We start from the raw sequence: 22,224 nt of genomic DNA, 5'->3' as shown, positions 1-22,224 counted from the left end.
AGATCAACTGAAGGCTAAACAGCTGATCTACAGTTGAAGTTTTAGCTCTAAAGCCTGCTTGCAACGGAGTTAGAACATCACAGTCTTCCATCCAATCCTGTAGTCTTTCTAATAACACCCCTGCAAAGATTTTTTGAGTAACATCAATGAGGCTAATTGGCCTATAATTTGCAGGTTCAATGGGGGACCCTTTTTTATAGATCGGAATGATCTCTGCACCAGCCCACGTGGACGGTGCTGGGAGGCCATGAAGAATTGCATTAAAAAGTAATAATAGATATGGAGCCCACACAATAGATATGGAGCCCACACATAGATATGGAGCCCACAAATAGAATGTTGCGGATTTCCTATGGAAAATAGGTCCTAACTATAACTACCTACTGGCGACCACCAGTTGGTAATATATATATATACACACACACACAATTATATGTGTATATACGTAGGTTTTAAAAGTCAAAATAAGTTCATGTATTTTAACATTCATTTATATCTCCATTATTTGCAATGGAATAGTGTTGCAATTTCAATAGTTTGCCTTGTGTGACTGCACTTTCTCCAGATATGGCCCGAAAAACATTTGTAACTACGTTATGACCTGTATGGCTGAAGTAATAACATTTGTACAGTTTGTAAATAGCAAGAAGCTTAAACCTTTGGCGGTGGATGTTTGTCTCTTCCTAAACACATCAATAATTCTTCCTTTTCCCCTCCTTACCTTTTCCTAAACCTCTATCATTTTGTAATAAGAGTTCCCATTTTCCAGCCAGGAACCCCTGTTCTTCCCACAGGTAGAACAAAACGGTAGGTGTACATGTGGGGCAGATATCTCCTTGTAAAAAAGATAAGAGAGGTCTTCAGATATAGGTTTTGGGGAAACATTTTGTAGTATGTTGCACTTTGTGAATAAGTCCCTGATTCATCCTGTTGTTCACATGTATGAAATTTGCTTTTTCTCCCAGTTAACACCCCTGCAGGAACTAGCCATTGTACGTTGTATGTATACTACCATCACTCAAAGGGAGGTGACAAAGAGGACCATGTTTGTGACAGCTGACACTCTGGATCGCATCCTGACAGGCTCGGTAAGCACAGGGTCTCACTGACAGATGGTGCTCATTCACTCAGTCATGGAAAACCTCAGGACCTTCGGGCAGGGGCTGCAAAGCACTGCATCTTTCCTGACACGGCAAAGCAGAATTACTGCTGATCATTCAGTCAGACCTTTGGTATCCCAGATAGTTCCGTCATGGTTTGCAGCCAGTATAGAAACCAGCAAAGGTGTGATTGGATGGTTAACAGGGTTATACAGATGGCTCTCTTAGAGTATCTGCAATAATTAGCACTGGAAGATTAACTTGTCTCTGCAATAGATGTGAGTTAAGAGCCCAGCAAAAGTAGTACATGGGAGATACAATGAGGCATACAAAATAGCAAGATCTTCTTGACATGAAAAAGTCACATTTTTTACCCAATGGGAATAGGAGGGATTTTGTAGGATGTACCACAGGATGTTAGATTGGAGATCTCATTGAGCTGCAAGAAATGTGGCAGCTCTTTGAAAGACAGCACAGACTTAGTTTTACAGTGGGTGGGAATGTAATAATCAATAGGACTATATATCAGAATATTATATATAGAATATAATTTGACATCACCATCATGTCCTAAATGTGGCAAAAACTTTTTTGTACAACGTTTGTTAAAAAAATGTATTTCAGACAATATACTGACGAAGATATTCTGGTTCCACACCTTCAATAGAATGTGGCATAGGATGATAGATTAAAAATTATAAGGGGTGATAGCGGGTAAATCCGTAGCACTCAGACAGGCAGGTACACCATATGAAAATCCAGTTTGTATGGCCATACTTTGATCTTGTGCATGGGCATGTGCATTGAAGGCAGAGCAGAATAACTATGCATTGACACCAGATGCTTCTGCATCATCAGATTATGTCAGGTGGACCTATACGATATATTAGATGCTAGTCCAGTAGTACTTGCAGTAAAAAGGTATATTTGGTTTCACATAGTGTAAAATGCAGTCATAGTATTTCTATTTCAATTAAAATGCAAACGCTTAACGTATCACTGTGTGCACACACATTATTTTTAACAATGACCTTTTCAACTGAGTAAGTTTAAGTATGTAAGTTTTATTTGTAAAGTGCATGGTTATTCAAAACCATTACATGGATAATAAAATCAGAAAAGTAATTAACTATAAAATATGGCATTTTCCAAACAGTTTTGTCATTTACACACCGGTTTCTCATTTATTTCCATTAAGAAGCCTTTAAGGAGGAGTAAAATACAAAGTGCTGCCTTTTTTGTTGCCATTGCTGATACTATTGTGGGTGCAATATTCTATTATTCCCATTTAGGAGTTTTAGTAGAGAATCTCTCTACAGAAAGCACTCACAAGACAACAGTTAATCATTTTGTTACCTAGTATTTGCATGTTATTTTCTGTGATCCTTCTAGGTCCTTTATTCTGGTGTAGTGGTAATTTAGAGTTGATAGGGATGAATTATTATATTGATAATGAGGCGTGTCCTGAGGAAGGAAGTAATAGTGTGCCTCAAATGGTCTGCCTCTATAGAATGAGTGCAGTGAACATCAGGTTGCAATACAAACTAGTGTAAACATGCCACTCTGATACATGTTTAGGGACATCTGACATCACCAGCTAAACTCTAACCTGCACCTACACTGCACTTACACACCACACCTTCACTACCTACATCATACATGAAACCTACTTCCTAATGTTTGCTGTTCTACACTCTTGCAACTACATCAGGTACGACTAGCTAACATGTACATCCTTCAGCACCACATGCAGCCTACACTGCCGTCAGCACTCTTTAAAACAGGTGTCTTCAACCTTTCCTGAGCTACTATCTAATATAGGGAGTTTATACATGTACATAGATACCAAGGGGCGGATGTATCAAGATTCCAATTTGCGAATTCTAATAGCGATTTTTTGGGAATCGCTATTTAGAATTCGCAAAATGGAATGTATGTACAAAATCGCTATTTTTTAGCGATTCCTTATTCTTTATTTGCAAATTCGCGAATAATTTCCAATGCATTCCTATGGGCCAGGAGGCCCATAGGAATGATTTTGAACTAATTCTCAAATTGCGAATTCGCAATTTTCTAATCGCAATTTGAGAATTAATTCAAGGGTGCTGGGGTGTCTGAAAGACACCCTGCTGCACCACTGAAATGTACATATGTGTGCATATGGCGCACATACATGCCCCATGGGCATGTGTGCGCGTCACATGCCACCTTAAAATTTTTTAAATTGTGCATTTGTTGAGGACTTCGCAAATTACCATCAACTACAAGTTGGTGGTAATTTGCGATTCCTTAACCAAAATTCGCAACAGAAAAATGCTTCATACATAGCATTTAAGGAATCACAAAATTTGGGATTCCTTAAATGCTGTGGCAAATTAAGGAATCGCAAATCTTTGCGATTTCTTAATTTGCAAATTCTTGATACATTCTAAATCATGCAAAATGACTATTTGCTAAGTCGCAAAGGCCAAAATTCTGCGAATTTCGGCCTTTGCGAGTCGCAAAACGGTTGATACATCTGCCCCCAAATAACTTAAATACTTCCCCTAGAGTACCTCATTCCAGATACAGGGAACATAAAGTATTAATAGAACAGGAGATGCATTGCAAAGGTTTACTTTTGGGATCCTTGGGGATCAGCTGTGTCCCTTTGCCCTTGAAAGAACAAAAGAGAGTGAATTAGAGAGAGTGAGAGAAAGAGAGACAGACAATGATCTGAGAGAAAAAAGAGAGGAAGTGAGAAGAGAAAGAAAATAAAAGGAAAGAATGAAAGAATTAGGGGGAAACGGCAAGAAACAAAGAAAACAAATTAAATAGGAAAGAGGAAGCGATATTCAGAAAGACCGCAAAATAAAGGTGAATATCTACATTACTAGAGAAAAGAGCACAATACAGGAAATGAAGGAAGAAAGAAATTAAGAAGAAACGAAAAACGAAGAATCAAACTGTGAAGGTATGAATGAAAAGAGGGTAAGAATAAAGAAGGCATGACAAAGGAAGAGGTAGAAGGAGAAAGAATAAAGAGCACAACAGAGAAAGAGTAGCGAAAGAAGGTAAGAGAAAGAAAAAGACAACGAGAAAACAATAGAAAGGAAAGAAAGGAAAAAATAAGAGAACGAAAGTAGAAGAAAAAAGAATGAAGGAGATCAGGTCACTAGGGGATGAAGAAAGGAGAAAAAGAAAGAAAAAAGAACAACAGGTAAATACAACAAAAGGAGGAAGACAGAAAAAGAATAACAGAGGAGGAAAAGTGAAGGCAGAGAAAACAGATTGAACAAAAGGAGGGATAGAAGGAAACAACAAGAGAAAAATACAGAGAAAGAAAGACATTGAGAAAGACAGAGATAGGACAAAAGAAAAGAAGGAGAGGAGAGAAATCAAGTAAAGGTGAAAGAAATAAAAATAAAAATGGAAAAAAGAAACACAGAAATGGGAGGAAAAGAAAGAATGAAAGAACAAAGGAAAGAATCACTGAGAGAAACAGGGAGAGAAAGAAAGGTGGAGAAGAAGGAATTAGTTGGAAAAAAGAAATATGCCAAGAAAAAGAGAAAAAATAAAGAGATTTAAAGAGGGGAAAAAAAGTAAGAAAGAGACAAAGAATGGGAAAATGGAGGAAAAGGACCAAATAGAGATGGAAATGAGAAAAAAAGGGAAAAGAGCAAGAATAAAAATTAAGCTTAGAAGATAAAAGAGGTAGAACTGAAAAAGGTTGCACAAAAAGTGTTAAAGAAAGAAATAGTGCAAACAAATAGGAAGAAAGTGAGAAAGATAGAGAACGAGAGAGAACAAGAGAAAGCAAGAAAGAGGGAATAAAATACAGTGAGAATGGAAATGGAAAGAGAGACAGGAAAGCAAGAAAAAAGAAAGACAAGGAAAGAAGGTGGAAATAAAGTAGAAAGAAATTATTTTTCAGAAAAGGATAGTCTGCATCATCTAGTACTGTCAGCTTTTGCCTAAATCATAGAAACAGGCACAGTGTTTTTAATAGCTGTGTTATCAGGTGGGCACCTGCCTTTTCACAAGCCTGTTGACAAGCAAGTATCATATGCGAGCCCAGATTCCACATGTAGGCAAGAGCTGAGAACACAAAATATATTCAATCTGTATGTAACAGACTTATAGATTCAAAAGCAAAGCTGTCTTGTAGATTTTGATTTGTGTTTTGTAGAATTACTTGCCTATTTTAGTGCCTGACGTGCACACAGAAATGTGTGTTCATGTCCGTATGTGTTTGTTTGTGTAGTTGTGTATGTGTGTGAGAAACAGAGAAAGGAGAGAGAAAGAAAGGGAGAGAGAGATGAAACCGCATTTCTTTTCACAAAACACACAATTATTGCTGGACGGAATGCAGAAAAAAATCAAAACATTCACCCCAGTCAAGGGATCTGGGTTAAATCCATCAAGCTTTTGCTCACCATGCCACCCCAGTTTAGACCTGACCAGCCATTTTCACCTCATGGACTAGGGGCCAGATGTAGGTAGACCTTTACCGATCGGAATCGGCTGAAAATACCAATTTTCGGCCGTTTCCGATCGGTAAAGGGCTAGGGAGATGTAGGTGCACATATTCGGTAATTTTACCGAATCGTTATTATTACCGAATCGGTAATAAGTACCGATTCGGTAATAATTACCGAATCGGTAATATTTACCGATTCGGTAATATTTACCGATTCGGTAAAATTACCGAAAATGCTATGTGGGTAGCCAATTTTCTATTGGCACATGGCTTACAGAATCCGTATTTTACCATGGAATACAAATCCATGGTAAAATACCGATTCCTGTGTACATGCACATCTGTGCATGTACACATGTGCCATGTGACAGACAGACGTGCCCTTAGGGCAAGTCTGTGTGCCACATTGCACACATGCCCGTTTTGGGGGTGCTAGAGGGTGTCAAAGTGACACCCCCTGCACCCTTTAAGGATTCGGTAACGAATCCAGATGTTGGGACCTACATCCCATTTACCGATTTTGAAATACTGAATCGGTAAAATTCGGTATTTCAAAATCGGTAAATGGGATTTACCTACATCGGGCCCTAGATCAGCAAAGTGCACAGGAAATAGGTGGTGCTAGCTCCTTTTTTTGCACCCCATTGAGCCTTCTATTTGCAGCAGATGCTGCCAAGGCATGTGCGGGTCCTTTTTTAACAAGGTTTGTACTTACACCCATTTCACCCCCTCAGTGTGTCAAGATGCATTAAACCACTTGTTAGGTTTAGCCCCATACAAATGAGGGACCACTTTTGTCCAGGTTTTTCTGTCAAATTACTAAGCACTGACAAAGGCAAACTGGATCCCAGAAGATGTCTTTGGGAAGCGGTGCAAAGCTAGCACACCTACCCAGGCACACTTTGGGAGGAGCCATGAGGAGTCTCAGGGACCCAGTCATTCCCATAAAGAAAGATGAAGTTAAGCAATGTATCCACTTCAACATGCAGTCCGATATGCTGGCAGTACAAAACAGAACAGCATGGAAGTGCCACACATCCTCAACTCTTTGGCCTCTGAGAGTTCAGAACTTCACTGGAGAGGTCAACTTTTTAACAAAATATACAAAGAGACTAAGCAGTTGTAGACCTATTTTGTAATACATCGCATGGTCATTAAGATGCAGTTTATATATGTTATTATTATAGTACTTTTGATTTATTGGCATGATGCTTTATCATGTATTTCCCGTTATTGCTACCTAAAACAGTCCATCATTTTTAGAGTGTTAGTCCTAAAATAAGATAAATGTTTGTTAAAATAATTATTCAGTGTTTTTAAAGCCTGTTTACTATTTGTTCTGATAAAAAAAGATATTGCAGTCTCTATGTCATATATTGTGTTTGAAAAGAAGTTAAATATTTCACAAAATCACACATTAAAGTACAGCTATTTTATAGGTAGAAAACACTAACAGTCACATGCATCAAAGGATTTTGCAATCGCAAACGGTGCGATTCGCAAAAATCGGCCGTTTGCGATCGCAAAATCTGCTTTTGGAATGCATGAAGGGTGAAGGCCCTTGCAATTAAAGAATTCGCAAATATTTGCAAATTCTCAAATTGCGATTGCTTTTAACGAATCGCATTTTGCGATTCCTTAAATGCAATGCATGAAACTTAAAAAACATTGCAAATTCGCAATTAGGGGGAGCAAATTACCATGAGGTTGAACCTCATGGTAATTTGCCAAAACTTTGAAAAATGCACTTTTGTGCATTTTTCAAAGTTTCATGTTGTACGGACACATGCCCTAAGGGCATGTGTGTACACAACATATGTGCATAGATTGATTTCAGGGGTGCAACAGGGTGTGCTTTGGACACCCCTGCACCCTTGAAATCGCATTCTCAATTTGCGATTCGCTAATTGCTAATCGCAAATTGAGAATATCTTCCCATTCATTCCTGTGGGCCACTAGGCCCATAGGAATGAATGGGAAGGTATTCCATAATTGGGATTCGCAATTTGCGAGTTGCAATTAAGGAATTTTAAGAAATCGCTAATTTTTCAGTGATTTCTTCATGCATAGGCTTTTGCGATTTCTTAATTGCGATTCCTTAAAAATCGCAATTAAGAAATCGCAAAAGCCAACAATGATGCATGTACCTGTAAGTTAATACAAGTCTAGAGAATAGCCAAATGCAATTAATTACTTTTGATTGTAATGCCCATTTCAAGTACAGAAAGTGGCTATGAAAATAGTTCACACCTCCCAGCCAGTCCCTAGAAATACATTTGGTGCACACTCTAAATGGTATCAATCGCTTTTGGTATTCTCTGCAGTGCAGAAAGACATAAATTTATAAAAAATAAAACTATCTTGGATGTGAAATAGAGGCAAGAATTTCTGATATTGTTAACGGGTGCACCACTATATTTATTCTATATATGACCCATCTTTATCCTATACACTTTCTTGCTGCTAGTGCTCAAGAAATCTTAGGCTACATCCTTATTTTCAATCTGTTTTGGCAACTCATGGTTCTACTTGGTGTATTTCAAGGAGTGAATATATTTCTCTTATCTGCTCCGGTTCTGTCTTATTGTTGATTGAGTCGTAGGGCCTGATTCCGAGTTTGCCGGAAAGGGTTAGTGTGCCGCAAACTTGAGGGATAGCCTGTCTGCAATATTACAACTTCATTATATCCATGGATCTAATTATGTGGACGGGATATCCATCATGTTTGTGACTAAGTATCCCAGCCACCAAACTCATAATCAGGCCCTTAATGATGGGTTTAAGCCTCTCCTGTGTCACAATAACTGCTCAATGCCTGATACGTTTTACTTAATTCTTGTTTTGGGTTTGTTTGTCTCTTCTTGTTTGTCATAAATCATTCAAATTACCAATATTTCCTTTTCTGCATATTTAGGAGAATGCAGCTGAACTTGAAAGGATGGCATTAATGTGTCAAATTGCGCTTACCAAGGGGATACCACGTTCAATATCCTCTAGGATTGTAAATCTATTTACGGTGCCTTCTATTCCAGAGGAGATTGTATTTTGGGCCATCCATCAAATGGCAATTCTATACGGTAATTTGAAATAATGCTATTTAGTTGTGGAACACTGTGATCTGTGGCAATCTACTGGAATTACTTAACAAAAGAAGAAAAGTGAGGAGGGAACATAGGCGCTCGTTCGTCTCCACTAACCTTGAATTAGACTAAGAAAGAGAACAAACTCAAAGCTAAGCTTCAATTATACCAGTCATCAGGGTCACCAGAAAAACTCTCCAGTGCAGGGAACCCATTTCGTTTATGGAAGAACCCTCACCCACCAACCTAGTTGGTGTCATGTTCCATCATAGGGTTCCCACCCAGGGGGCCGAGTATCTCCTAGGTGTGCTTCGATGCCTAATTACAGCGGATATTTTTTTTTGTTGAGTTTCTTTTTGGTGAGGAGTGAATACCGTGAGAGAGAAAAATTAAGGTTAAAACTACCTCCGCGGTACCAAATTATTTATTATGTGGTCTAAGGGGTAGTGTTAAACGCAAGTTCTTTGGACATGAGTGAGAGATTGTGATCTCACACGTCTCTTAAAGGGTGTTCAATAGTCTACATGTTTCAGCCAATTAATTTTGCAATTGATTGGCTTTCTTAAGGATCTATGCTTCAGAGTAAATATAGCCCTGAACCTGCATGAACTATGCATACACGCTAAGGTGTGCATAGGTGTTTAGGATGCATAACTTACCCTGAACCGCTTTGGTTCTATGTCCCAAAGGATGACAAAAGTGCTTTTAGATGGCTTGTGATTTTCCACTGTCCTTGAGAGGCAAAGGTTAATTCACCAGAGGGGCTCACCCCAACTGATCAGAAAGCCTCATCCCCTTGTCAATGTGCACCCCTCATTACTGTAGGAAGGATGATGTAGTCTTTTAAACCTCCCTGGAACACTGCTTCACCGAGATCCCAGAAGAGACGAATGAGTAGGTAAGTATGCAGGCGGCTGACCTTGATGCAGTGAGTAACTAAAGCACAATACCACTCACTTGAGATGTCACATGACAGGTACAGCCTGTGTTAAAACCATTTTTTTCCCTGTTTTTTTTACCCTCACTACCATGTACAGAGTGTGACAATAGGCACCGCCTCCCACCGGGAACTATGTTGTGAAAAAGTTTAGTGCATTAAGTAGTTTGTACTTAAAAACCATTTGCTGACACTTGCATTTTATTCTGACAGTCTGCTATAATATCCTTATGCACCTTCCTTGACTCAAATTCAAATTCAAAAGTACTTTATTCGGTTTTCATTTTCAGAAACCATAAAAGGTAAATAATCCAAGATACAGTACAAACACATAATACATTTTCGTTACCCTACGGCAAGACATTAACAGGAAATTGATTACTTCGTTGTAGAGATGTTGGTGACATAAAAACATTTTCATATTAAAAAGAACCTTAAAAATACAATATCCAATTAAAAATCTAGACTTTTTCTACATTTCATTGCACTTTTTAAAAAAACGGCCACAAAAGGGACACATTTGGGATTCAGCAACTGCAGGTAAAAAAGAGCTGGACGTATATGCCGGAAATTTAACTTTTTTGAAATGGGTTTTATAAAAAGGGATATGGGCATTTCATAGTATTTACAGAGGAACGTAAAGTGGAGCAGATCCTGTGGAGACTTGTTGTCGCAGCCAAAGGATGCTAACACTTTCCCTTTGTGACTTTCCCTTGGTACTGCTAATAACAGGTGGAAAAGATTTAGTCTAAACCTAGTAAGTAGAAAACGATCATATGCAGATATTGGCAAGGACAGATATGGTTCCATATCTGGGGAGGTTTTAAGCGTCAGGTTTTGTTGAGAATAAAGGAGTGTTTTACGAACGTTATATCCTTTCTAGTTATACCTTCAGGTTTTGTGAATAAGTCCAGACGTCCCAGATCGTTAAAACTAGGGGCATATTACCAACAACTAGCAATAATTATCGGTATGTTGGTTTAGCAGCGATATTTTTATCGCCGAGCTGCGGCGATTTGTATCGCTAAGGAACCTTGCTATTATCAAGGTTTATCTTCTAAGCGATAAAAATCGGCCGAAATGCATGAATATCGCTGAAAAGTCAGCGATATTCATGCATTACCGAGCTAATGCTCTTAGCCATGTTATCCACCTACCATTGGATAACATGGCTAAGAACTGCTCAGGGGCAGGTGTTAGCTTTTTGAGATATTCGCGCTTAGCGCGAATATCTCCAAAAGTTGGTAATAGGAGATAGTGATGTTAGCGACTGTTTCCTGTCGCTAGCATCTTGGCACGCCCACTTTGCATGTCATTAGTGATAAATATCACTGACATGCAAAGCGGGGCCCAAGATGGTCGCTATCTCCTACTAGCTGTCGCTAACTGGTGTTAGCGACAGCTAGGTAATAGGGAGATAATTTAACTCTTTTAAAGCCAAAAAAGCGGAGATAAACCCCCTTGATAATATGCCCCAAGATTTTGAATACTTGATCCAGGGCATTTTGGTCCTGTGATCTAAGTTTAAAATGTCCCTCATAAGGTTATGTGTAAGACCTAGGTGCTTGTTGAGCCAACATTGAGGCCAAAAGGTCAACGGGCGTAAGGCCAGCGTGTCACTTACATAGGGTAAACCAGTTTCTTCGCGGACTGACAGATTCGCTGTCCCTTTTGGGACGCTCAGTAGTTGTTTAAAAAAGTTATTTTCAGTCACCTGTAGGCCTACAAGGCCAGTGTACCCCATGTGTCACTCCCGTAGCTGGCTATCGATAGACTTTTGGCTCAATATATTTTTAACAAAGCTGCCACTGGTCGACTGCCCATTTTGTTGGCAAATCCGAATAAAGCGGCATTTTCCCTTGTAAATTCGCGCCTTTTTTATTTAGGAGTGCTACCCAGTTAAGCTGGTGATCTAAAAGAACACCCAAATAGGAGAAGGTTGAACAGGTGGGCACTCTGGTTCCATTCACAGCAAAAATGTACTTACTTTTGGAACTAGACCCCACCTGCATCATGTAGGATTTGGTGTTGTTCATGGCCAGATCTCGCTTGGTCATGAATCCATTAAAGGCGTCAAGTAGGGTTTGTAAACCCTTAGGGGTGCGTGTGCGGAGGACTGCATCGCCTGCATAGAGCACGACAGGCAGTCCTCTCTGTCCTACATAAGGCTAATCATCCCCCGTGTCCAGCAAAACTCCTTCTAGGTTGTTAATATATAGATTAAAAAGAAAGGGCGCTAAAATGCACCCTTGTTGTACCCCCCGTTCGGTGTTAAAATTCCTGTATACCTTCAGTTCTATTGAGTATCGGATGTTGGCCTTGGTATCTCTGTGAAGGTCCCTTAGGAAATTCACCAGAGATCGCTCCACCCCCATGGCCTCCATGGACTGCCACAACCTTCCTCGGTTGACACAGTCAAAGGCCGAGGAAAGATCCATGAAGGCCATATAGATCGTCCCAGGGCGGGCGATGGTGTATTTACCCAGGATCAGATAAAGGTTGAGGCACTGGGCCATTGTCGAGTGACCTGGGAGGAACCCGTACTGGATATCCAAGATTGTCTTATTCTCCTCAGCCCAGGTACTCAGTCTATTTGACTCACCCTGCCTTATTAATTGACGTGCTGGGGCATTTTGATGTTTTAATTTTAAATGGTAATAAATGGTAATAACAGGCTAATTTATAATCGGATGGCACACGAGGTGTGATTCGGATTTTCTCAAAAATCTGAATTACCATCTGATAGCCCCTATTTACTAGGCCATAGGCCTAGTAGAGCCCTCCTGCATTCAATGCTGCATGCCAGACGATGCAACCACTACTCTCACAGGCACACCTATCAGTAGAGGATAATTAACTACCCGGGACACATGCATGGATGACAGGTCCCTACCATGGGGGACCTTTTAATTGTTTGTAATTATGTTGTGTCTCCTTTTCTCATGCATAAATGATCAAATCTGACGGTGAACCGTAACCGTAAGTTATGTACCTTACACACCTATGCAAACATTAGCATGTATGCTTAGTTCATGTAGGTTATGGGCTATTTTTACTCTGAACCACAGGCCCTGAAGAAAGACAATTAATTGGAAACGCATTGGCTGAAACATGTAGACCATTTCACACCCTTTAAGAGACGTGCAAGATCACACTCTCTCACCCACATCCAAATAACTTGCTTTGAACCCTACCCCAGGGACCACATAATAAAGAATTTGGTACCCCGGAGATAGTTTTAACCTTAATTTTTCACTCTCATGGTATTTACTCCTCACCAAAAAGAAACACAACAATAAAAACAGCTCAGCTGTAATGAGACGTCAAAGCACACCTAGGAGGCACTTGCCCGCTGGGTGGGAACCGTATGATGAAGCATGCCACCAACTAGTTTGGTGGGTGAGGTTTCTTCGATAAACCAAATGGGTTCCCTGCAAGGCAGACTTTTTCTGATGACCATGATGACTGGGTTGATTGAAACTTAGCTTTGATCTTGTTCTCTTTGTTTGTTGAATCTACTGGAATCTACATTACTTTTAGGTCTGGCTGCAAATAGTGTTATCTTACTATGGCTCATGCCATCACCACACTCAAATACACAGAGAGTGGGCTTTGAAACATGTTCCAACAGATGTTGGCTTGTTCATTTAGGTCCCTTAATACATTGCTTGTGAAAGGTTTTTCACATATTGAATAAACCAATGACAGTATTGTGGATTTATACATTTTATAGTGGGGATTGAAAATGGGTCAATCACTAGCATTGCATATACAATACAAATTGAAAGCAGAAAAAAGCCATACACAGTAATTTTAAGTTCTCTCCTACAAATATTTCAAACAATGGCGGCATTGAGAATAGAGGCCCGTGCATTTTTGTCATTTTAACCTGCATATTTAAAACACTTCATTTTTGAGGAATGTGACAACTGAAATGAAGGAAATAAAACATCACTACTATGCTTTTCTACCAAGTGTCATAATGGGTATACACATAAACTCTAAAATGATTCCTTTTTAGACAGTGCTCATGAAAGAAACAAGCATGCCATCAGGAAGCTTCAAAATATGCAACTCCAGCAAGAGGCCTTAGAAGTGTATGGTTGTAACTTTAGCTAAATACAGGTCCACTGACAGCCACTTTTGAAGGACAAAATGTATTGCTGCTATTTTGGGTATTATGTTAAAATGATGAATATTGTTTTAGATTTGTTGACGTTTGTGGTCATTTCAAATTGCAGATACACATTTCAGCACCACATACCAGCAGAAGATGTTCCTTACAAGTGTTATTTCATTATGTCGCTTGCTAAAATACAGTTAAAAAGTAAAACAGCTCTACACCAACTAGCTACTTAACTATTATTATTAAGCCTTTATTTGTACAAGGAAATGCAGCAACTCTGCTATAATTCTGAACTCCTTAATCACCGTCATAAAAAGGTGCAAGTGAATCCAGGGAAAAAACAATGTGAAACTTTCTTTTCTGCCTACTGATAAAGGTCGATTGCGTAACGTGCGTTGTGAAAAGATGCATTTTGGGAACATTGTTTTGGCTTGGCTTAGGCAACAGAGGCTCCCTTGGCTAGACTCCCTACTTGCTTTCTCCAGAACTGTTAGTATAAACGTTGCTGTACATGCAGAAAAGTGTCGACTACACCAAGATGCAAAAATTGTAGTAAAGTCTTACTTGTGTGAGTCATGTTAAGGAAGAGTTGCAGACATTTTGTCAGAAAAGAAAGGTCCTCATTTCTCTGTATCAAAGTTGGTGAAATCTGGTTCCCATATACCTTGAGGGTTTGAAGTTTTATGGTCTGCTGAGTAGAACATTTAGAAAGCAATACATCAAGTTATTTTACAAAATGTATTATAAAAAAACATAAGCTTTACAGCACACTCTTCATTTCAAGTTTTTATTCATCTTTTTTTATTATTGATGTTTTTTCTATTTTCTCTTTTAGAACCAGAAATGGAACAATGCCTCAGTCTTATTCTCAGAACATTCTGTCCTGTAATGAAGACTGCTTCTACAGTCAACCAGAAATTTTGGTTTAGCCTTGGTGTGTACTTCAATGGTGTAACGGTGGGGCTCTGTTTGATGCTTTGGGAGTGTGGGGAGAGTACACCTTTATTAAGTTCTCTTTTGTAACATTACCTGAGAACACCCTTCATGCAAAGAGATGCAATTTCTGTTTGATGCAGCTAATACCAGTCCATATTCATCTTTTTTTTAATCTACATTGAACTCTCATTTGTTGCCCAAATCAGAATTCAACTGCAACATTGGTCTGCATAAAGTGTAACTCCCCTACTTTCTAGTACATCTGCATATTGAACTGGCATGCTGAGCTGCTGTGTCAAGTTTGCTATGTCATGACTGGAACACATCTCTTGTCTGAAGAGTACACCTCTGAGAGACACCCTATTAATTTCCGTACCAAAAATCTAAGGGTCTGATTTAAAGTTTTGGGGGACATGTTGCTCCATCACAAACGTGACGTATGTTCCATCAACTGATTTATTATAAGTTCTTTATAACATATTGTATTTGTAATAAGACGGAAGGGGCTTTCCCCTCATGCTTTTGATGGGATACCCATCTGTAGAGGATGTATCCTTATGGCTAGATCAGATGATCTCGAAGCTGGGGAACAGGGTTCAAGTCTCGGCAACGACTCTGAACATCCTGTGATTCTGGGCAAATCACTTAATCTCCCTGTGCCTAACAAAATGAATATGTCCTTGTGTAATGAAACTGGTGCTCATGTACAGCACTCTGATACCTGATATCTTCGGGTCTAGTATGCGCTATATAACACTAAAAAAATACAGGCCTTATGTTGTGAAATCACATCCATGGAAAGAGGAGAATTAAAGCCTGTAGAAATTGTACATAAATTTCAAGAGGTCATTGTTCATTTCCATGGCACAGACATCTAGTTGCAACCTACAGCTCGCACAATTGCAAACTCTGCACCATATTAAGTAAAGGTTTAGACTGGTGCAAATCAGGGAGTACACATATTTTAACCATTTTTCCCACAGGAAAAATAAACAATGCAGGAAGCAAGATCTGCACCCAAAAAACATGTGCAATAATAGGACATAAAAAGGAGAAATGTAATTTCACACTTTTTGCTATGTTTAAAATAGGAAATTGAGTGAATTCGTGTTTTTTCAGATATGTGATATTAAATCAGTCCAGTTTCTTCCTGCCTGAGCAGTAAAATAGTGTATAACCACTATACCACATTTTTACTCTGAATCAGCACTTCTTTGTTAACCACATAAAATGATTCACAAAATTACTAATAAGGAATGTTTTAATGCATCATCTTTTATATTTTTACATGCACTTTTTTTATTTTGCCCAGAGGGCCAATATCTTCATACACTATGAACTTGTGCAAATCTGATTTATCCACTCTTATTTCAAAAACAACAATACTGTGCAAAATGGAATTGCTTTGCAACAAATTTTAAGTAGAAAGCAACCTGGTGACACGAATTCGGCCTTTCATTTCCTTTGAGTTCAAAACAATGAGTTGCATTAATGTGGAATTATTACCATGTATTGTCTAGAATGCTACAAAAGTGCAATAGGATGCAGAAGCGAAATGGAAACCATTACATGACCCATGAGAGTCAGAGAAAAGCTATGTGTATTGAGACTATTACCCGTGAATAATCGTTTAATATCAGCAGACACATTGCACTGTGTTTGCTCAGTATGTCCTATGCACTACCAGGCAAGGTGGGAAATATGTAGATAAATGCAACACTTAAGCCTTTGAGCTTTAACTGTGATTTTCTGTTTTTCTGCAAGTCATTGAGATGTTATCAGGCCAGTTTGCTGCCAGTGTAGACACTCCTGTAGTCACACTTTTCTTTGAAGCCTACTCAACCTGTAAGGCATTTCTTCTAGAAACCATCCCCAATCTCCAGGAGGTAAGTTGGGAAAGTGGGAAAAGAACAGAGCGCAGTGGATGAAGGTTGAGAGCTGTTACGTTTTGTGAGATGACTGATGCATACACATTGACTGCCCCTTCCTCTACCTTTGCATATGTACTTCATTTGATGAAATACAAAAAAAGGAAATTCATTCTCTTGACCCACATTTGTGATCTCCATTATTGTAGATAACTAAAATGTGTAAAAACCTTTATTGTACCACACCAAGTATCAAAAGAATATCAGGTCCGCTATATCAGACAAAATCAAAGCTAAACCATGTTATAATACTAAAGTATTAAGCAACACTTTTAAGTCTAATAAGCATTTTTGAAAAACGAAAGTGCCATAGAGAGATTCTATGGCAATTTAATAAAATCAGTGTTACAGTAGTCTCTTTTTTATGTCTACCACAGCCTGTACATGAAGAGGAGTCAGAGAGGACATTGGGATAAAATTATGGCACAGCTGAAAAGTGGTTGTGAGGGTTAATGGCAGGAGTTGTAATGAGGAGCTTCTGGGAAGAGATGACTTAAGTAGGGGAGTAGAAATTGTTAAAAACAGCTGAGAGACGTGGTGGAGTGGCAGGGGAAATACATACATTTAAAGAATGGATGAGGGGGAGAAAACAAAGAGGGTGGGTGGGGACCCTCATCCAAGTAAAACAAGAGAGGGTTGTGAGGGGTGCAGCATAGGAAGGTATGGTGGCGAACAAAAGGATCAATGCAATTTTAGCAAAGGAATATGAGGCAATTACTCTGATATTACATTCAATAATTATTATAAATATAACAACTTGGTACTATAATTTATTTGAAATATTTGTGGAAACAAATTCTTGGATAACATTTCAAATTTGTCTTGTAGATTATGCTGCCAGTAAAAACAAACCACTGTCTTTGCATGGCAGAATCACCTCCTAGGTAACAGATGTCTAGTGCAGCTGCCTCTCCAGGGAACCCCCACCTTCCACATGTGGCTCATGTTTTCTTAGTAGTTAATGTCTAGTGTGTGGAACTGAAAACCTGCTGTGATTTATCTTAACAGGTCTGGGGACAGGTCATCACCACTCTGGGACATTTGGCCTCCGTCCTGCCAGAGGAGCAACTAGATAAAGAGCTTCCATGGTTGGTCAATGAGGTTAAAAGGCTCCAGCCCCAACTGCCTGCTGATATGGCATTTCGTTTGCTCACGGTGAGTGTGACCTCTATTTGCTGTCCATGCATGTCACTTCAACCAATCCCAAGTGATCCACTCATAATGAACACCGTATCCTATAGTGAGTGATTAGCTGCAATGAAACAATACATTATTGAGAAATGAGGGCTGAATACAGAACTAAAGGGTTCTATTGGTGAGTCAGTTACACCACATTTAGAGTCCGAGATGGTTCAGGCCTCCATCATGTGACTATTAGGTCATCACATTGGTATTCCACACCTGACAGTACAAATGTTGCGGGTATCAATAATTTTGAGATGTAAGAAAAATGCATGATTCCAAGCTTGCTCCTTAGGTACCCGTGAGAAATAGAAATACTATACAATTCAGACTGTAGTACCCCACTATTTGACACATTCAAGCATGGTAGTTTCTTAAGCATTGATCTGGTGTATTGTTTGGGGAGATTAAGGGATTAGGGGGAATATAGTTTTCCAGCATTCAGTCTAAATACTGAACTAAATACATTTTGATTTGTACACAATACGTGAAGGCAGCCTGAGAAGCAAAACTAACATTTTTATTTGTTACATATGAAATTGGGATGAATAAAAAATAATTATGAACCAAACAGTGGTGTTGAAATTTAAATAAACATTAGCATTGCAGTATTTTTCTCCACCTGTTGTTGTGATACTGAGTAAGTAAAATGTGGTTATGGAAGTGAAATCAAGCATACTGACGCTCCATATTGGTGCGTTGATCATAACGGAACAGCAAATCTTCAGACACTAGAGCCCTGTGATAGATCCTGAGCAGTTGGGAGGCTAACTGAAGCCTCAGTGTGCTCTTGAAAGTATGCTGTTTTAATTGTGCATACAGCAAGATCATTACAGCAGCATTTAACCCTTGTTGTTGTTGTTGATTTTATGAATAGCTTGGACCTGCGACCAATTTTATTAAATCACATGTTATGAACCTGACACTAAAGTACATAAAAAGTGCCACTTTTTGCCCCAGGGCCATATTTAAGTAAGGCGGACAACTTTCCGTATTTAAGTATCGTATTAGCTGGCAACCATTAGTTAAAAAGAACATATGTTCCTTTATGAGAGCATGTGCAGGTGTTAATGAATTCTCCTCCTGTTTGTGCCACAAACCTCTGAAAATTATTCTGGATATATACAAAGGCAAATGCATACCAATTGCAACCTTTGGCAGTGAAATATGGGGTAATCGAATATAAAACAACAATGATAGCAGAGAATAACAATCTCAGAGGACTTTTGGCATTGGGACAATATATCTCCACTGAAATTATACATGAGGAATTAAGTATCAGTTGCATTATGGATTATATTAGGTCACAGCTCTAACAGCTCTGGTGTAGCGTTTGGTTAAAAGAAGTTCTACGCCTGAACAGATTAATCATACTTGATTGCATGAAATTAGGCAATATATGCAATATACCATGGCTAGCTTACATCAGAGATAATTTTATAAACTTAGAAAGACCAGGGTTATTTTCTAATCCATCCAATATTACCAAACAAGACAGGACCTGGTTAAAGGAAGCTTTTAATGTAAGAATGGCTACTGAGCGAGAAGAATGTAATCTCTTTATTGTTTAGTTAATTAAAACCATACCAATATTTTCTACATGTATCAACTTTGATTAAAAACATACATTGAAATTATTTCATCAAGCCAATATGTCACAATATAATATCACACAGTCATAAAACAAAGATCCTCAATTATCAGTGTTGGCAGAAACTCTCAAAATTGGTATCTAAATGATGTAAGACTATTGATTTGTTTGGCACTGACATGGAAAACCATCAAATAATGGGTGACAAAAGTATTAGTTTCATTTATGATAGGAGTAATTTATAAATTAAATGTTGTAGGTCTATTATATTAGTCATTAGGACCGGTTGCTGTAGGCATTATTTCTTCAGTGGATGAACCCTCACATGGTGGCTTAGACTTCAGAGCCTGATCATGTATATGAAGAAACGTAACCAGTTTTCAGTTCATCTGAGGGTCAGATGGATCAAGCCCTGTAATAACAGCAGCCCTGCGGGATCATATTCCTCTAATCCAGAAGGCTTCCTTTAGTAAAGTGACACATTTTGGATGAAGTTTCTGACAGGTACATATCAGGTGTGTAAGATCTTCCTGATGACTACCACACAAGCAACACATTTTTAAGCCAATGTTTTTCCACCTGGGAGCGCCTGATAGTGAGGGATAATTTCCAAACCGTAGTGCCATCAGCCTTTTTTTGTGGACTGAAAAAGTGAGGTCTAAATAGGCCGCTGGTTTGAGGACGTTATAGTTGTTGAGTACTGTCCAGGAATGAGATCTTTGACTAAAAGTACTTTTGTTCAATCATAAAGAATGGAGTTTTGCGGCTTTGTTTGGTGCTAACTTAATTGTTAAAAAGGAAAGATTTTTATTCCAAAGGCCCAAAGTACAAGAGGATTTAAGTGCGTTGTGCAAAAAAACAGTGTATGGTGATTTATTCCCTTTCTCGAGTTCTTGCCACAATGCCTCATTAAGGCTAGCGTTCTCCACATATTGTTTTATCCAATACCAAACTTTTATTGATGAGTAAAGTCGGCCCCGTGTTTCATTAATTAGGCCAAATTGTAAGGGCATTTGAGCTGGCGAAGCGGTTTAAGGGAGTTGGAAGACCTTTTTAAAAATAATAGTTATTAAGTTATTCAGAAAAGTTGAATCTTTTCGTAATGGGCAGCACTGGCATACATTAAAGTTGGGAGTGTTTTGGCTGCCATTACTGAAATCAGTGGTCTGAATGATTGGCCCTCCAGTTTTTTTGCAAGTGAATTATAAGCAAAAGTTAGTGCACTTTCCTGTTGAGCCATATAATTCTGCTGTTCGCAATGAGTCAGTTTATTGCCAATGTAATATCCTAGATATTTGTAGCTAGACATATTTTCTAAGGATTTTTCTTTCAGACAGATGTTATACAGGCGGGCTACCCGATGACTAATAAGCATGGTTTTTGTTTTTGTTGTGTTGGGTTCTAACTTGTTTGCTGTTAGAAATTGTGGAAGTTCGGGGGGCGGAGCTTGCGGCGAAGAAAATGGCCACATAAACCCCGAGCTCCACTCGGTGATATCAATAATCCTGCACTAATCCTACATTAGCTGTAAATATAGCGTGCAAATTCTGACCTCCTGCCCGGAGGAGAGCTGTGCTGTGCCGAGTGGGAATCCCGACTCTGCGCCGACCCTGGATCCCTGCGAACAAGAAGTAGGCGGGACGAGCTGCGGTGGGCTGAGAAGCAGCAGCCTCGAGTGCTGAGGCGATCCGCACGCTGTAGCAGTGCGTGCGGCCGAGGAGTGACGTCCACCCGGGAGTGTTGCGGACCCTAACAAACTGCCCGAAACGGGTGCTGAGGGACAACAGCTGAGACTGCCTTGTGACGGCGCCTCGCTGCCGCGAAGCCGGAGGACTTAATTTGAGCTTTTTCGCCCCCCCCTCCCACCGCGAGATAGACCGCGTTTGGCGGCTGTGGCGATTCAAGAACAAAGGAGGCCTGGCAAAAGGGGGAGCGTAGCACGGCGCTTGCTGCTGTCTGGTTTGGGCGCCACATTGAGGGGTTTGACTGCGGGGCCCCGAGTCAACTAAGGCGGTCGGCGCTGGCAGTGTGCACCCTCAAAAGTGCCCAGGGGTAGTAACCCATAACTTGGAGATTGCTGGGCACCTGCTAAGACAGGACGGCGGACGCCTGCGGGTGAGCCCAAATTGACAGCCTTACTGTGCTTTGGGACTGAACTTCTGGAGCTTATACATAATAAATTGGGCATAATTTGGCTGGAGGTGAAAGTCGGGCACTAAGGACGGATCTAGCGGGTGCGTGCTCTGGAATGCGCATGGGGTGCCTGACCCGAGCCTTCCACTCCTCGATAGCCGAAACAACGGAGGTGTGGGGCCCTGCTGGATAGTTGCCAAGCACTAGGGCAGTAGTTGCGACCTAATCCCGCTGATAGCCCGATACTAGGCTGTAACGAACCCGGATCGTTATCCGGAAGACGGAGCCGCCCGACAGAGTTGGGGCCAACATCAAGGCGAGGGCACGACAGCACCAGATAAACACCGCCCTAGCCCAGAGTGCTGCACGGCTATTGTGCGTTCATCAAAGGTACACATTTTGCATCGCAGGGAGGGCTACCCCTGCAGGTGCCATACATGATGGGTCGAGGAGACAAGTCTCAGACTAAACTTTCCTTTGATCAACGGCGGTCTAAGTCACAGGACGCAGTTCACACGAAAAATGGCGCTTCACAGGAGGGCAAAGGCGCCGACGGAGATGCTGACATAAAATCTATGCTGCTAGCGCTGGACAAGGGCCTTCAAAATAGCATAGCGGCATTGGGGTCTAAAATTGACGCCCTTACATACCGAATGGACCGGATGGCTGAAAGAATAGACAAGCATGCAGAAAGACTTGATATGTCGGAGCGGAGGCTAACTGAAGTGGAGGAAGCGCACATGGAGCTGAAC

The 22,224-nt window shown here is 40.0% G+C and overlaps 1 protein-coding gene across 1 annotated transcript in view; it reads left to right on the top strand.

Moving 5' to 3' along the window:
• The first annotated feature begins 16,410 nt into the window (after positions 1-16,410).
• LOC147663427 (maestro heat-like repeat-containing protein family member 1) overlaps positions 16,411-22,224 on the top strand; it is a 114,295-nt gene continuing 108,481 nt past the window's right edge. The window contains exons 1-2 of the mRNA XM_086950468.1: positions 16,411-16,524; positions 17,575-17,721. Of these exons, the coding sequence (XP_086806594.1) occupies positions 16,411-16,524; positions 17,575-17,721 (261 nt within the window). The remainder of the gene's footprint in view (positions 16,525-17,574; positions 17,722-22,224) is intronic.

This window comes from Lissotriton vulgaris, unplaced genomic scaffold (genome assembly GCF_964263255.1).
Source record: "Lissotriton vulgaris unplaced genomic scaffold, aLisVul1.2 SCAFFOLD_395, whole genome shotgun sequence".
Lineage (NCBI taxonomy): Eukaryota > Metazoa > Chordata > Amphibia > Caudata > Salamandridae > Lissotriton > Lissotriton vulgaris.
Note: the sequence above shows the minus strand (reverse complement) of the source record. Positions and strands in the feature narration are given on the sequence as shown.